This window comes from Eschrichtius robustus, chromosome 20 (genome assembly GCF_028021215.1).
Source record: "Eschrichtius robustus isolate mEscRob2 chromosome 20, mEscRob2.pri, whole genome shotgun sequence".
NCBI lineage: Eukaryota > Metazoa > Chordata > Mammalia > Artiodactyla > Eschrichtiidae > Eschrichtius > Eschrichtius robustus.
Window position 1 is genome coordinate 17,400,329 of NC_090843.1, and position 17,460 is coordinate 17,417,788.

The 17,460-nt window shown below is 45.0% G+C and overlaps 2 protein-coding genes and 1 pseudogene across 2 annotated transcripts in view; all 3 read left to right on the top strand.

The window, feature by feature from the left end:
• The first annotated feature begins 3,446 nt into the window (after positions 1 to 3,446).
• On the top strand, positions 3,447 to 6,997 carry LYZL6 (lysozyme like 6). The gene is made up of 4 exons (XM_068531708.1): positions 3,447 to 3,585; positions 4,811 to 4,969; positions 5,877 to 5,955; positions 6,928 to 6,997. The coding sequence occupies exons 1-4, from the start codon at positions 3,447 to 3,449 to the stop codon at positions 6,995 to 6,997; spliced, it is 447 nt and encodes a 148-aa protein (XP_068387809.1).
• A 1,296-nt stretch (positions 6,998 to 8,293) lies between these two features.
• LOC137754320 (RAD52 motif-containing protein 1-like) lies at positions 8,294 to 17,176 on the top strand (annotated as a pseudogene).
• The window catches only part of LOC137754314 (leucine-rich repeat-containing protein 37A3-like), a 44,700-nt gene continuing 44,409 nt past the window's right edge, over positions 17,170 to 17,460 (top strand). Inside the window, exon 1 of the mRNA XM_068529857.1 lies at positions 17,170 to 17,202. The gene's annotated coding sequence lies outside the window, so the exon portion shown is untranslated. The remainder of the gene's footprint in view (positions 17,203 to 17,460) is intronic.

Below are 17,460 nucleotides of genomic sequence, written 5' to 3' on the forward strand. Positions count from 1 at the left end.
TGGCCTCAAGACTGAGCCAATTTGCATGTAAGACCAGGGTATTTCCAGGAGAGTGATGACATCACAGAACTGGGGTTCCAGAAGGTGGGGATGGCTCAGCACTCCCGTCTTCTTTAGAACAAGGAGAGCGGTGAGCTGGGCGGGACTAAAGTGTAGTCCATGAGGAAGAGGAGGCTCCTACCCAAATGACTTTGTTCTACAGATTCTCACAGAAAGCCCTAGGCCGGCTGGGACCTGGGGTCAGAGAGGGATAGGAGAGCGGTAAGCTCGGGAGGGGAAGTTGGGGGTGCACCTGCCCGAACCACTTTTTCCCCAGGGAACCCCAAGAGGGGCCTTCATGGGCAGAGATGGAGCTCCCTGCTTTCCGAGGTTCAGTGATACCTGTCTCTGTAGGACCCTACTGAGTCAGAGCAGAGTAACGTTGCATGAGACACACTTATACTAAAAACTTATTTGTTGTTTGTCTGAAATTCTAATGTAACAGGGCATCCTGTAATTTTATTTGCTAAATCTGGCAACTGTAGGGTGGAAGAGAGAGGCAAAAGAATGGTCGCAAGCTCAGGCTGCAATGGAGTGAGTCTTAGGAGACAGATTAAAACATCCGTGAGGAGACAGGCATCAGGGTAGCCATGTTGTCCAAGAAGCTGCCTGACTCATGAAGCTAGTGGATGGAGGAATCCTCAGGAACATACACCTAGTTTAATGGGAAAGATACACACACACACACATCCCTAGTGATAGAAATAGCCTCATTCTTTGCTTTCATGGCATTGATCATTTTGAAGAACGTAGGCCAGTTATTTTATAGATTTTCCCTCCATTTGCCTTTGTCTGATGTTTCCTCAAGATTAGCTACAGGTTATGCATCTCTGGCCAGGATGCTGCATAAGTGATGTGTGTCCTTCTCAGGGTATCACATCTGGAGGCACATAATCTCTCTCTGTCCCTCACTGGTGGTGTTAATTTTTTTTTTTTTGGCTGTGTTGGGTCTTCGTTTCTGTGCGAGGGCTTTCTCTAGTTGTGGCAAGCGGGGGCCACTCTTCATCGCGGTGCGCAGGCCTCTCACTGTCTCGGCCTCTCCCGTTGCGGAGCACAGGCTCCAGACGCACAGGCTCAGTAGGTGTGGCTCACGGGCCCAGTTGCTCCGCGGCATGTGGGATCTTCCCGGTCCAGGGCTCGAACCCGTGTCCCCTGCATTGGCAGGCAGACTCTCAACCACTGTGCCACCAGGGAAGCCAGGTGGTGTTAATTTTGATTACCAGGTCAAAATACTGTCTGGTTTCTCCACTGTATTGTTACTGTTTTTCTCATGCAATCAAGGGGAGATACTTTAAGACCATGAACATAGTCAGTTCTTCACCAAGCTTCCCACCCCCTCATATTTAGCATCTATTGATGATTATTTCTTGCTCAAACCAGTTTATGATGGTTTCAAGATGGTGATTTTCCAACTTCATGACTACCTCCACATTTATCAGTCAGCATTTTCTTGTCAAGAAGAGCTCCCCTTTAATCCCCATTATGTATCTATTTATCTATTACTGTTATGAACTCATGGATTCCTATCTCATTCAGTGGGTTATAATCTGTCACTATCATCATTTATTTTGATGGTCAAATTGTTCCAGATTACCTTGGAAACCATTATGCATTGGTTTCACAGATATGATACGAAAAGCACATTCAACAAAAGGAAAAAATACATAAATCAGTCTTCATCAAAATTTAAAACTTTTGGGTTTCAAACAACACCATCAAGAAAGTGAAAGGCGGGACTTCCCTGGTGGCGCAGTGGTTAAGAATCTGCCTGCCAATGCAGGGGACATGGGCTTGAGCCCTGGTCCGGGAAGATCCCACATGCCACGGAGCAACTAAGCCTGTATGCCACAACTACTGAGCCTGCGCTCTAGAGCCCGTGAGCCACAACTACTGAGCCCACGTGCCACAACTACTGAAGCGCACGTGCCTAGAGTCCGTGCTCCACAACAAGAGAAGCCACCGCAATGAGAAGCCCACGCACTGCAACGAAGAGCAGCCCCCGCTCGCCACAACTAGAGAAAGCCCACGCGCAACAACAAACACCCAACGCAGCCAAAAATAAATAAATAAATAAATTTATTAAAAAAGAAAAAGGAAAGAAAGTGAAAGGCAGCCCACAGAATGTGAGGAAATATTTGCAAAGCATGTATCTGATAAGGTTCTAATACCCGGAATATATAAAGAGCACTTACAACTCAATAATGAAAAGACAAACAACCCAACTGAAAAAATGGGCAAAGGTTCTGAAAAGACATTTTCCCAAAGTTACACAAATAGCCAATGAGCATGTGAAAAGATGATCAACATTATTAGCCAGCAGGCAAATGTAAATGAAAATCACAATGTGATACCACTTCACACCCATTAGGATAGCTTTGATCAAAAAGACAGTTAATAACTCTGTTGGTGAGGATGTGGAGAAATTGGAACCTCCATACATTGCTGATGGGAATGTAAAATGGCACAGCCGCTTTGGAAGTACAGCAATTCCTCAAAAGTTTAAACTTTAGGTCACCATGTGACCCAGCAATTCCACTCTTTGGTATGTATCCAAAGGAATGGAAACGTTTGTCCACACAAAACCTTGTACACGAATGTTCATAGCAGCATTATTCATAATAGCCAAAAAATAGAAACAACTCAAATGTCCACAGACTGATGAATACATAACCATATTGTGATATATCCATACAATGGCATATTATTCAGCCGTGAAAGGGCACGACATACTGGTACATGCTACAACATGGATGAAACCTTGAAAACATTATGTTAAGTGAAAGAAGTCAAACACAAAAGACCAGATATTGTATGACTTCATTTATATGAAATGTTCAGAATATGCCAATCTATACAGATAGAAAGTAGATTATTGGTTGCCAAAGGCTGGAGGGAAGTGGAACAGAGAGTGACTGCTAACGGATATGGGGTTTCTTTTTGGGTTGATGAAAATATTCTAAAGTTGACTGTGGGAATAGTTGCACAGTTCTGTGAAAAATGATTGAATTGTATACTTTAAATGAATTAAGTGTATGGTACGTGAATTATATATTGTGAATAATATCTCAGTAAAGCTGTTACCCAAAAAATGCTGCTCCAGATTTGGCCAGTGGGTACCCCTTTGAGCTGGCTCTCATCTCTATTTGACATGCCCCAGCATCGTTAATTTTAGACTAGGAAAAACAAAAACAAAAACAGAAACAAAACAACAGGAGACCAAAAAAAAAAAAAGTATTTGTAAAATAATACACGAGAGGAAAGAGAAACAGGCAGGAGGGGGGCAGTGAGTAAGCGAGGACATTTGGTTGCTCTCTCCAGATTCCCCAGAAGACTCTCTCTCCTGGGAGACCCTAGGACCCGCAGGCCTTCCGCTGCCTACCCTCCGCTGCGTCTCCTCCCCTCTGAGGATGGCGACCCTGCTGCTCATCTCCTTGGTCAGCTGTCTCGTTGCTGTGAATCAAGCCAGCCTCATCAACCGATGTGACTTGGCCAAGGTGCTGCACCAGGAAGACTTGGATGGCTTTGAGGGCTACTCCCTGAGTGACTGTGAGTGCTGTTTCCTCACACCCTCACACCCCCTTTCTCCTCCTCTCCCGGTCATGCCCTCTGTGGCCATCTTTCTTTTTCTCTCATTTGTTTTTCAAAGTCAGGTTCAAAAAGCAGCCTTCTCCAAGAAGCCTTTCCCAACATTCGATATTTGTTCCACGATTCTTAACTGAGCACTTATTGTGTCCCAGGAACAATTTTAGGCCCTGGGGATACAGATATCAACACAGCCCCTTCTCTCATAGTGTTCACATTCTAGGGGAAGAGACAGCAAGAAAGAAACACACAAATATATGAAGTGCTTCCTGGTGGTGATAAATGCTATGCAGAAGAATAAAGCAGGGGGGAGTGATGGGTGACATTGTTCTAGAGGGGGAAGTCAAGGAAGGCCTCTCTGAGGAGGTGACATTGAGCAGTGCTGAATGGAATAAAGGACCTAGTCCCCCAAACATCTAGCGGAAGAGCATTCCAGGCGGAGGGAACAGCCAGTGCAAAGGTTTCATCCTACTCCATGGTAGAGATAGCTCCCTCTTGCCCAGAATTGTAAGGCACGTCTGCCTTATAACACTCTCTCCTTTCATCTTACTTTGTGGGTTTTTTAGGTACATATCTTCATTCTTATTCTATAGGCACCTTGAAGGCAGCATCTGCATTTGAGCCAGCTAAATGTCCCTCACTGGGTTTTGCACAGTTTCTGGCACACAGTAGGTGATCATTAAGTGCAGAAATCATGCATGGACAGATGGATGGTTGAGTGGTTGTACTGATGGGTGGATGGACTGAAGAATGAGAGGAGAAGCTAATGGGTGTTTCTGGCCCGCTAGCCCCATCTAGCCTCTTAGGCTTTGTTCCTTTCTTCTTTTTTTTAAAAAAAATTAATTAATTAATTAATTATTGGCTGTGTTGGGTCTTTGTTGCTGCGCGCAGGCTTTCTCTAGCTGTGGCGAGCGGGGGCTACTTTTCGTTGAGGTGTGCAGACTTCTCATTGCGGTGGCTTCTCTTGTTGTGGAGCACGGGCCCTAGAGCGCGTGGGCTTCAGTAGTTGTGGCTCGCCGGCTCTAGAGCGCAGGCTCTGTGGTTGTGGCACACGGGCTTAGTTGTCTTAACCACTGCGCCACCAGAGAAGACTGTTCCTTTCTTCTGATTCCTCGTCTCCCTTTCTCCTCCGTCTTCCTTGTCCCTCAGCTTGGCCCCCCTCTAAAAACCCTCTTCTCCCTGTTCTAAGGGCTGTGCCTGGCTTTCGTGGAAAGTGACTTCAACATAACAAAGGTAAATGAAAATACGGATGGCAGCTTTGACTATGGCATCTTCCAGATCAACAGCCACTACTGGTGCAACGATTACAAGAGTCACACGGAAAACATTTGCCAAGTGGACTGTCAAGGTCTGGCCAGGGCCCCAGGGTGGGAGAGGTGAGAGAGATGACCAGGCTCTACTCACGGGACTTCCCTTCCCACACACAGCCTGGAAACCACCCCAGAGGATTGGTTCAAGGAATCAGGGAATCCCTTTACTGAGCAGAGTGTTGACTCGTGTGCCTAAATGCCCATAGGAGGTTCTGCAGTGTGCTAGCAGGATCCAGAAAAGCTCTGCACAGGCAGTAGCAGTAGAGCAGTGCAGCAGCCAACATTTATTGAGAGCGTATTATATACTCAGTACTTTACATACATAGCTCATTTCATCCAACTTGCCATGCAGTAGAAACTAGTATGATCCCCACTTTATTGGTGAGCAAACTGAGGCTCATAGAACCAGTGCTGAATGCCAAACTGGTGGCCCTGAAGTCTCAGCTCTCACCACCAAGTAGAGCTGCCTTTGGCTAATGGTCTGACCGAAGGCCAAGTGCAAACTCCCACCTCAGGGCTAATCCAGGAGGCTCCACAGGTCCATGATTCTGTCCCCCATCTCCTCCTTTGTACTCTGATTAATGGCCCTGGGCTCTTACCTGAAGAGCCTCCCTCCTTAGGCAGGACTTTACCTTCGTCTCTGTGCTGCCTCTTTGGGCATTTCCTTTCCCTAGAATCCTCCACACTTGGGGTGAACTACCATCCACTAGGAAGTATGGCAGTAAACAGGCTCAAATCTCAGCCCTCCTGCTCCTCCTGCCCCCACCCCCCCAACCATCTGCAACCTCCAGCAGCCATTGTACGGATGTCCAAATGAGCCTCTGAGGGGGAAGACTTGCCTCGTCCGGAAGTTCTCAGCCACTGGGTGGCACATGCCTTACAGGGAGAGCCAGTCTTCGGGATTGTCCCCTGTGCTCTGACGGATATTCTCTTTCTCCCTTTCAGAACTGCTGAGCTCCAATCTTCTTTCAATCATCAACTGTGCGAAAAAGATTGTGTCCGGAGCAGGGGGGTTGAAGAACTGGTGAGGAGGACATGGTGGGACGAAGTTAGTGGGCAGAGCCTTAAGAAAGATGTAGTGACAGAGAAAGGGACAGTAGGCCAGGTCCTGACCTTTTCTACAGTCTAGAAAAATGTGGGATGTGGCAGGGCTTGGAACTCCGACTTAGAAGACCTGGGATCTGGCTCTTCCTCTGACACTGTATTAAACAAAACTCTTTTGGTTGCAGGAACAGAACAACTTGAGCTAGCTGGGGGAGATTTATTCTGAGAGGACAAGGTGTCCTGCTGAGCCCACACGAGGGGTGCAGTTGGGCCTCAGGAAGAGGGTGGAAGCAGGGCTGGAAACTTTCGCTTGCAGGTTTCTGCTTCTCTTTGTGTATTGGCTTCACTACTCCCTCTGCAGACCAGCTTTCTCTGCTCTACAGTCCACCAGACAGACTACGTCTGCCCTGAATCTATGGGCTAATGTCCTAAGCAACCATAGAGACTAGCTAGGCTCAGTCCCAGTCCAAGTGCCTGGCAGAGAGGATCTGATGTGTTCAGCTTGGACCCTGTGTCCCGGCTCCATTCATTCAGCTATAGGCATGGAAGCAATTAAGCAACATAAACATGGCTGCCACAGGCCCTCTCTCCATAATTGGCAGCAACATTTTCTATAAAAAGTGTTGTTGGGCTTCCCTGGTGGCTCAGTGGTTAAGAATCCGCCTGCTAAAGCAGGGGACACAGGTTCGAACCCTGGTCCGGGAAGATCCCACATGCCGCGGAGCAACTAGGCCCGTGAGCCACAACTACTGAGCCCACGCGCCTGGAGCCCGTGCTCCGCAACATGAGAAGCCACCGCAATGAGAAGCCCGAGCACCGCAACAAAGAGTAGTCCCCGCTCGCCACAACTAGAGAAGGCCCGCGCACAGCAATGAAGACCCAACGCAACCAAAAATAAATAAAATTTATTCTTAAAAAAAAAAAAAAGAACCAATCTTCTTTCTCTCCACAGGGTAAAATGGAGGTTGCACTGTGAAGGCCGGCCACTCTCCTACTGGATGACAGGATGCCACCTGGCATGAGACTGGGAGCAGACCTGTGGTGGAATCATTCCAGAACTCCTCTCCTCACTTCAGAATTCTTCATTTCTTCTTCCTCTTGCCTCCACTTCAAGTTATTTTCTTCCTTTCCCATTTGCAAATAAAACTGACCAGAGTCCCGGGGATTAAATGGTTTTCTAGGGCTTCCTCCTTGTTCCTATCCAGGCCCAGGCCCCTGGTTCCTGATTGTCATTTGCAAACCAAGAAGACCACGATGAAGAAGTTTCTATATTTTTGGAATTATTAAAGCATTCCTGTGCAAAGAATGTGTTAATTTCTTCATGATTAATCCCAAGTATATTTGAGTACCTAATAGAGTATGAGTGTGCTAGGTACTAGAAAAAGGAAGATAAATCTGTAAATATTGTTCATGAGGTGTTCCTAATCGCTCTGGAGAAGATTACGGATCTTCTCCATACACAGATAATGGATACAATGAATAAATGGATACATACAATGAATGCAATGGATAATGATGTGGATAATAAATCTATAGTTACTGGTTTGAAACAGTATCAAGATCCAAGTAATTCCTCCAAAGTCAACAATTTTTGAAGTAAAAGAGCTCAGAAGTAGGTAATGGGTGGGGCTAAGGGTCTGATATATTGAGGTGGAGAAAGTCGTGGTGGGGATGGAGAAATGTGCTCGGTGATTTGCGGGTACTTTAGGAAAATGGGCTAGAAACCAGCTTTTTAAGAGTTTCATACTAGACTGTTGATGGCTTTAAGGAGGTCTACCTTGATTTGCATATTTAAGACTCATGAAAACACTCAAGTCGAAGGATTGCATCTTTGGTGGTCATTTCTCACACAGAGTCGGGAAATCTAAATTTTTAAAGTTCAGTGGATAGTTGGCGCTAATTACTTAGTACTCTAGTCTTCTCTGGGAGTTTGAAGAAGAAGCCAGCTGCTTTAGATGTCCGCACCATTCGATCCTGTAAACTCACACTTTGGACTCTACGCTAAAAGTACACTTGAATAGAAGCGGTAAACTCCAAGACTTCTGGGCGCGGGAGTTGCGGAAGGGGACCTAGAGGCAGAGACAAGCCCGGAGTGGGAGGGGCGAAGGAGCGGTCCGAGCACCGCCCTCGTCCCACTCCCACCAAACTGGCTCCCGCCCTCAGGCCTCCGTTTTAAACAGCGCGTGCGCAGGCGCGCGTGCGCAGGCGCGCGTGCGCAGGCGCGCGTGCGCAGGCGCGCGTGCGCAGGCGCGCGTGCGCAGGCGCGCGTGCGCAGGCGCGCGTGCGCACGCGCCCCGAGCCGCGCACGCGCAGTGAAGGTACGATGGTGGCGTTGGTACCTTTTGCGGTTCCCATCGTGGGTGACAAAATCTTGCTGGTGTGGGAGCTGAGCTCTGGACCCACGGCCGAGGCCTTGCAAGTGAGCCGAGCCGGGGCAGAGGGAGGGGTGGAGGAAGCCACCTCGCGCCTCAGTAACTGGGCGCCCCGGGGTACTGCTTCAGCACCTCATCTGCCTGTGGTCTCTGCTGAGAGGAATCTTAGTTCTAGAGCCGACCTGAGTAGTCAGCTCGCCCCCACAGATTTTTGAGAGATAGTTCCCAACAGCCGGCATTGCCTCCTAATGCTTCTCGAAGCTTAGGATTTCAGAGGGAAACCTGTTCCTGAAATGAGAAGTGTTTGGAGTTGCACGATCACCACAGTTGCCTGTGGCGAAGGGCTGGGGGAATAGAAAGGAACGGGCGGTTTGGCTTCCTGGACGTGAAATTTCCTGCACTTACTTAGCATGGGCCCACCCTACAGCATTCTCTGTTCACAGTCTTCTCCCAGTTTGGCCTTCTGTATTCGGTCCGAGTCTTCCCAAACGCAGCAGTGGCCGGTCCTGTGTTCTATGCCATCATCGAGGTTTATTCAGCAAGGGATGCCCACAGAGCCCAAAAGGCATGCGACCAGAAGCAGCTTTTTCAGACATCTCCAGTGAAGGTGGGTCCAAGTGTGGAATTCCTCGCTCTACTGGGATGAAGTGCTGAATTTAAAACTAATAGGCCATCGGGAATTCCCTGGCGGTCCAGTGGTTAGGACTTTCACTGCTGAGGGCCCGGGTTCAATCCCTGGTCCGGGAACTAAGATCCCAAGGCGGGGGGGGGAAATAAAAAGCCAACGTTTGTACAGCACTGTGGTGTACAGAATGCTCTCAGATGCACTGCTCCACTGATCCCCCAGTTCCCCAGTTCTTTCTTTCTTTTTTTTAGTTGAAGAAACTCGACCTCAGGATGGTTAAGTGACTTACTTAAGGTTTATGACAGTAAATGTGGAAACTAGAGGCCAAACCCAAACTGAACTGATGTTAAACCCCATGTCATTTTACGCTGCCCCTTAATTTAAGAAATCTTCACAAGAGTCTTCCTTATATTTACTTTTATGTGGATTTTAAATGTGTGAGGTTGACAAATTGTTTTTTTAAGTTAATTAATTAATTAATTAATTTATTTTTGTCTGCGTTGGGTCTTGTTGCTGCGCGCCGGCTTTGTCTAGTTGCGGCGAGCGGGGGTTGCTCTTCGTTGCGGTGCGTGGGCTTCTCATCGCGATGGCTTCTCTTGTTGCGGAGCACGGGTTCTAGGCACGCGGGCTTCAGTAGTTGTGGCTCACGGGCTCTAGAGCACAGGCTCAGTAGTTGTGGCACACGGGCTTAGTTGCTCTGCGGCATGTGGGATCTTCCCGGACCAGGGATCGAACCCGTGTCCCCTGCATTGGCAGGCGGACTCTTAACCACTGTCCCACCAGGGAAGTCCCGAGCTTGACAAACTTTTGTCAGATGTAACATAAAGGAGGCTTCATCATCATCATCACTCTCAAATTGCCTATTCAGAACTCCCTTCAGATTCCAGAAGATGGTTAAAATATTCTTTAGTGCGTTGTAGAAACCTTATTCCATATTAACATGCCATCCAATTTTACTTCCCCAGAATTAACATTTCATTATGTGCCTCCATTCAGCCACCATTCCTTTTTCAAGGACCTTTTCAATGCCTCTGAATAAGTGAGTGAGGCTTCGATTTCCCAGACCTTTCACTTTATAATTGTGTGTCTTCTCTGCTTGGCTTCTTGCTCTGGCTACTTCCTACTGACCTTGCTGCCTAGTCTCACCCCTATTTCTTTACTCACTGATCTCACCTTTATTGAATCTGAGAACTCTCCTCAGATGTGACTCCAGGTACACTACCTCCCACTTCTGTACCCTGTTTAACACCCTCTTCAATCCTGGCTGTACTCCCTGGGATTGAAATGATTTCGTGTCAGACATTCTTTAATTTGTGGACCCTGCGACCATTTCACATAACCCCTCAGATATTACGGATGGTCCTGGAAAGATTATGAAACAGTTACTTGGTATCAGTTGTGAGTAATGAGTTCTTTTCTTATATTGGACATTAAGACCGTTCCATAAGCTTAGGTTCTGAGATTGTCACAGCATAAAGCCCGTCACTGATAGAGTAATGAGGAAAATGTTCTACAAGTCACTATAGAGTTGAGAGGAAAGGGCATTCGTATTCGATTTCTTTATTTAATGCAGAGCCTTAGTTTACTACCCACACCCCCGAAATTGTTACCTACTTTAATTATGCGTTCTCTTTAAATTTTATTTATTTATTTATTTGGTTGCACCGGGTCTTAGTTGCAGCAGGCGGGCTCCTTAGTTGCGGCTCAAGGGCTCCCCAGTTGCGGCACGTGGGCTCCCCAGTTGCAGCAGGCAGGCTCCTTTAGTTGTGGCTCGCAGGCTCCTTAACTGTGGCGTGCAAACTCTTAGTTGCAGCATGCACGTGAGACCTAGTTCCCTGACCAGGGATCGAACCCGGGCCCCCTGCATTGGGAGCACGGAGTCTTAACCACTGCACCAGCAGGGAAGTTCCAATTACGTCTTCTTTTATTCATTAGCAGGCATATATACTTCTTATCTTTTTTCCCCTGTATTTTTTATAAATACAGACAAGAGAATAACATCTTCAAATAAAATGAAGGAAAGGCCTAATGTATCTGAGTTTTTCTCAGTAGCACGAAGGGAAATGTTTGCCAGCAAGAACTGTGGCAAGGTTATCCCAGATGTCAACTGTCTCTACTACCCAGGGGCTCAGAGCCCTTCTGAAGCTTCCTAATTGTCCAGGACAGCTCCATTATGACTCACCATACAGGGCCTAGCTTCCCTGTTTTAAACGTTGCGACACTCAGCATTTAAAAATTAGTCTTCATTTCTCCTTCCCAGCAGGCAGCTTCAGTTGGAGAAAGTAATTTCATTTTCTTATGTACTCATTCATTCACTCAGTCAACAGACCATCCCTCCTCTATTATGTGCCAAGATGTATGCTTGTTTCTGGTAACAAGGAAAGAATAATATATGGTTCCTTCAAGCACTTAAGGAGCTCATAAAGTAGTGACAGAGGAAGATGCACAAACACATCAATAAAGAATTAACAATGCTTTGACTTTATTTGTATTATTTGAATGTTTATGACTATATTTACATACTGCACCCTGTTCAAAATGGAAATAGACATTTAAGAAAGAACTAGTGATGTAAAAACTCCACAGTACTATGTAAGTTATTTAGAGAGTTAAGACTGGAATTATTTGCACTCTCAAAGAAGCTTGTTAATGCAGATGAACCTCTAATTCTTTTGGTTGCTTTATTTACATTCATCGAGGTATACGTATTCCCTCTTCTAACAGGGGTTAGTAACTTGGGGAGGGGGTGCTACAGATTAAGGTCCTAATTCAGTGGCAGGTCCATCTTATCTCCTCTTCAGGTCATATTCTCAAGCAGGAGCTACAGGGTGAGACGACTAAAACAGTTCACTTCCTTTGCTTACCCCCAGCCCCATAACAGGCTTCTGCTGGGCTTCCTTGCTTGCTTTCATCATCACTTTCACCACCAGAGGTCAGGGAACCTTCCGGTTAATCAGGGGCCCTGGAAATGATGCAGAAAAGTACTGACTTAAAAATAATAAATAACATTTATTTAGGGCTCACTGTGAACTCATTGCTTAAAATGTCCTACTTAATCTTCACAACCACTCTATGAAATTGGTATTGATAAATCTCAGGTATATCCAAAATAAGTCTCCATGTAGGGTTGTGATATTTTTAGGTCTTTTATGTCTTCAGGTTCGTCTCGGCACCAGACATAAGGCGGTTCAACATAATACGCTTGCCCCAAACAGCTCCAGATGCCAAGAATTGGCAAATTACTACTTTGGTTTCAATGGGTGGTCAAAAAGGATCATCAAGGTAAACTCTGTAGATTGTCTTTGACTAACCAGACTCCTTTCAACATTGAACTCCTAGACTTTAGAGAGAAGAATGGAACAGGGCTATGGGGAGGAGATGTGAGAGGCTTCCACACGGAAGTATCTGAGCATTGGCCTGCCACCTAGAATTAGTGATACTCTCAATGACTTGGATGGTGGTGTCCGTAATTTTCTCCAGTATTTGTATGGTATATAATAAAAAAGAGTTGTCCATATCTAGTCATTCATTTGCAAGTCTCACTTGATTTTGAAGCTATAGCATACCTCAACTATTACCTGGGATTGCTGGAGTTTAGTTTTAATTTCTAACAACAGAATATTTGGAAGTCTAGCCTTTCATTCAAAATCCTAACAGCTTCAGGATCTTTCTAACCTTGAAGAAAGGGAAGATGAAGATATTGTGACACCACTTCAGAAGCAATAGCCTGAAGTTCTTCTGTGCTTCAGAGGTGGTGTTGCCCTCCCACGAGTGCAGGAGCCCTGGAGTTGGCATGGCTGAGGAAGGAACCTTTGGATAAGTTGGAGGAAGGTCTGTTTTCCAGTATGTGTGTGTGGGGGGAGGTGAGGGAGTGGGATTGCTCTTTTTTCCTTTCTTTCTGAAGCTCAACTTTTCAGATACATCATCACCTTTTCTAAGCAACTAAAGCCCTGGGCAGAATTTTTCTGCCTGACAATATAGGTTTTTATCTTAGGCGATACCTGACAGCACCTTAAACTTCAGAATTTTAGAACTGACTGCCTGCCAAGAAGCTTAGGAGGAGGGAAAATTAGTTAGTTTTTGTTTTTGTTTTTTGTTTTTGGTTAATAATTTGTTTTGTGCTAAAATAGTCCTTCAAATACAGATGTCTTCTGGCCTTCAGTTATCCCAACAAAATCATTGTCTAAAGATTGAAATAAACTCTTGTGTAAATGTTCAGTCCTTTGCCTCCTATAGAAGGGCCTGAGCGGAAAAAGTAAATGTAGATCCCTAGAAAGGGGATTCCGATTGGTACTGAGTTTTTTCCTACAATCCATGGCACTTGGGCTTAGGGTTTTAAGTCAGAGGCAGGGCTGTTAGCGAATGGAGTAGAGGAGGCTCCACCATCCACCTGAGTGGGTGATGGTTGAGGAGAGGCCAGATCATCTGCACTACCACCAAATCTATCTCACTGTATGAATCCAGCCCTTTACGCACAGGAGAGCAGGGTCTGTAGCAGTGTAGCCTCAGCTTGTCCATTTGAAATCTGTGAGTAATATGAGGTTTGTGCCACGTCCTTGGTTTGCATTTCCCGTCTAGTTAGTATTTTAGGAACTTCCAGAATAGATCTGAGCAGTGAAACTGTGCCATGCCAGGGTATACCTACAACAGAGACATTCAGCTGTACCCCAGTGTTGTGCCTGCCCTTAATCACTAAGGTAGTGAGCTAAGAATCACACATGCTTTTTTAGTTTTAAACATATAACCTAGAAATCAGTTATTCAGATGATAGGCATTTTAAATTCATCTGTTTTGGTTGGATTTAGGGTCATTATCATTCCTTATGAAAAGGAAGGTAACCCAGAAGCTTGCTATTCAGAAGGCTATGACAGATGCATTCCAGAAACTGCTGATTGTGGTTTTAGGTAAGACCTTTTTGACTGTCCTTGAAGTGCTTCAGTTTCAGTGAGCAAAGAAACTTATTTGAAAAGTTAATTGGATGAAAGTAATGGTTATCTAAAACATTACATATTCTTTCATTCACCAGATGCTTTCACAGCAGCAGTCTTAAATTTGTTCTTTGTGGCATTTATGAGAAAAACGACAGCAACTATTATTGTCCCCAGTGTTGAGATGTAGAATGACTTGCCTCAGTTCATACAGAAAGTGTTTGGTCCCGTTCTTCCTCAGTTGCTTGCTTATCATACAGAATAGTGCAGTGATTATAAGCCTTGGACACCTGTGTTTGAGTCCTAACTTTGTCTCTTAGATTTTGTTGTTGTTGTTGCAATTTTAGGTTTTTCTAGCCGGAGACATCTGAAGGTATTTAATATCTCTAAGCTGCAATTTCTTTATCTGCAAATAGGGTTAGTAATTCAGCTCATCACCTAATGGGGGATATTGTAAGAGTAAATGAGACGATGAATGTAAAAAGCTTAGAACTATGCCTGAAACATAGTAAGCAGACAAAATATATTGACTATTATTATTATCGTTGTTGTTTTCTTGTTGAAGAGTTTATTAGATTATGTTTTTGGAATCAATTTAATTTCAGTTTTCATTTCTGATATATTGGGTGAATATGATTCTTACATAATAATCGGCTACGTTTTTGTGAGCCTTGAAAGTGGTCATGCTACTGAATAGCGTTGATTGTGTTCCCTATCGAGTTATACAGCGGTGAGAATGTGACAGGCTGTGCCCAAAGGAAACTCTATGATTAGTAGACTCCCGGAACAGAATTGCCCCCCTGCTTCACAGCCCTGCAGGCGTAGAGACTGAGAAATCCTAGCTAAGTTGTCAGAGACCTTATTTGCTTGTAAGAGTTGACCGTGGATTGGTCTTGGCCTTCCAGGCTGGGCAGTCCTTCCAGTGAAGTTTGACTTCCCTGGTCATCAGGCAGAATCTCCATCAGCTGTCAACTCTGGGTAACAACCTTTAAGAACCAAACTAAATGTCTGGGTTGTTTGTCCCTAATATGCAAAGGTATTCCTTATATGTACTCAAAACTCCTTGGACCAAAAAGCCTGGTGGCTCTAGCTTGCCTTGAGGAAAGCTGTATTGTCCAAAAGGCACATGGGCCAGTTTCTGCCAGTAGAGTGTTCAAATGCTCTCTCTCTCTGTCTGTGTCTCCAAAGCTTTGTTCATTGTTTCTGGTAGAATTTTGGTCCCAAGGGGTAGGCACTTGCCTTGCTTCTAATATGAAGTATCTATTATAGTCCAGTGGTGTCTATCCCAGGTTTGAACTCACTTTGACCCCCACCTAATGCCTTCCTATTTACTTGTCTTGTGATTGAACATTTTTGTTTCCACAGCTTTTCATTCCTTTGTCGTTATTCCTTAGTTCTTATTTCTAAGATCAGAAAGGTTTCTGAACCAAAGTTGACACTTCTTATATATTTTTTCACAAATAATGATGATAAAAACTGAAGTGTCAGATGAGGGAACTTCTAGGAAAATGCTCTTATTTTCTGCTTTTAGAAATCAAAAGAATGTCTAATTATTGGGTGCTACCGTTGTATACAGGAAGTTTTAGAACAAGAAAACTTCTGAATTGATCCTTGTTAACTTTATTTCAGAAAGTGGTAAAATAGCTGTGGCATATAGACCCTGTGAAGAGGTCACAGATGATGCTAGAACCGAAGAGGAACTACAGGGTTTAATTCAAGTATGTGGAGATAAAAACTCAAGGGGTACACAGCCAGTGTAGCCGTAATTCAAAACAACCAGCAGGATTTGGAAGACTCTGGCATGTCTACTCAGCTCTGTCATCCTTCGGAAAATGTGAAACTCTGAAACTGCTTTTGAGGCAGGGAATTTCTAGGACTCCTCCAAGTCCCGAGCCTTGTCTCTGGCCCCTTATTTGAAGTTTGGAGAGCAGGATTGAGGGCCATCAGTGTACGTCTACAGTTGTGGACACAGGAGAAGACACAGGCCTTTTAGGACTCCCCTCAAATAGAATTGCAGGGATTTGGGAACAAAGTAACTATGGCCTTAAGTGTGATTATGCTACAGTGTTTAAAAACTATTCATGCCTTTCAAGTAAGGTGTATTACCCAGATCTCAGCATCTCATATATATCTTGTGTTAAATGTTTTGCAGAAGAACCTTTCTGTAAATCAATTATATGGATGCCTCGAATTAGGGATTAAGTTGTCAATGTAATTGCTAAAAGAAAACATTAATGTACTGCATATAGGATTTGTATTAAAAAGGAGCAAAAAATGTGTTTCATGTCATTGAGAGCTTAATTTGGGGCTAGATTTCTGATTACTTAACTCACCCCAATGTTGCAAAGTTTGTTTTGAAGGGAAGAAAGTAGAGAAAGAAAAGGTGGTTATGTTCTGAAAAATGTAAAAATTTTGAAAGTTTTTCCTGTACAAAATAATTAATTTAATTCAATTTAAATCAGTCAAGGAAACTTCAAACATATCCATGTTTGGGCTTTAAGAAGTCTAACTTCCTGTGAAATGTGAGAGGAAAGGATTCCGTATTGATACTAAAGATTTCGGAAACCTGGTTATAACAACAGATCCATTCCTAAATGAGGCCAATCTTGGAATCAGTTCCATTTAGAAACCATTATGTGCTAGGCACTGGGAATAAGATGAAGCTCCTTCTCTCTTGGGGTTTAGGTGTTAAAGGTGTACCAGACAATTAAAAAGGACTAAAATTAAATAGATTACGAAAAGGACTGTGAAGAAAGTAAACTGGGCGCTAGTTAGAGTATTTCAAGAAAATTACTTAACGTGCTGACTTGAACATTCTAAGTGTCTTCTCCGTGTGTGCACACAGGGTAGACCTCTGAAAAGTGACACTGTAGTTTTTTTCTAGATTAATGGCTCTGTTGAGACAAGGTGGGATGGGGGAAGTTTTCCCATGCTAATGTAAAGGGCCATTCACTTGGTTTTAGACTCTCTTTCCCAGAATGAATTGCTCACCTGCCCCAAACCCCTCCTACAGAAGTTCTGGAGTCATCACTGATTCAGTGGTAACGGCTAATAATAGAGTGGTGAATTAATAATGAGACGTGAATACTGAGAGTTTGGAGGAAATGGCAACATTTGAGAATAACTGTAAGGTGTGTTCCCCTCCCGCCACCCTAACTGGTGCTCATTTTGCAGGTCAGCTACTTTTCTTGTCAGCCGTGTGGCCAAAGGGGGGAAGAATGCCTCTCAGACTTGAGCTTTGAGGAGGAAGAGTTCACATTGCCAGAACTGGACTAGCACTTTTGAATTTCCCAGAATGCCAGGTCCTGTGGTTTCCCTGGGAAGCTCTGCATCCTTCCCAACCCCCCGCCACCCCTGGGCCGCTGGAGTTTGGGGCCACTCGGGTCTGCAGCCCAAATCCCGCCTCATTGTTTGGGGCCAGGGAGGGCAGGGAGGGCTTGGGAAGAGGGCCCGGCAGGAGGTAATTGTCGCCTTGGCAAGGGGAAGGATGGCTTGCGCCCTGGGGACTCTGGGAAAAAGGCCCACTCTGGTGGCGCGCGTTGGATCTCCCCACGAACCTA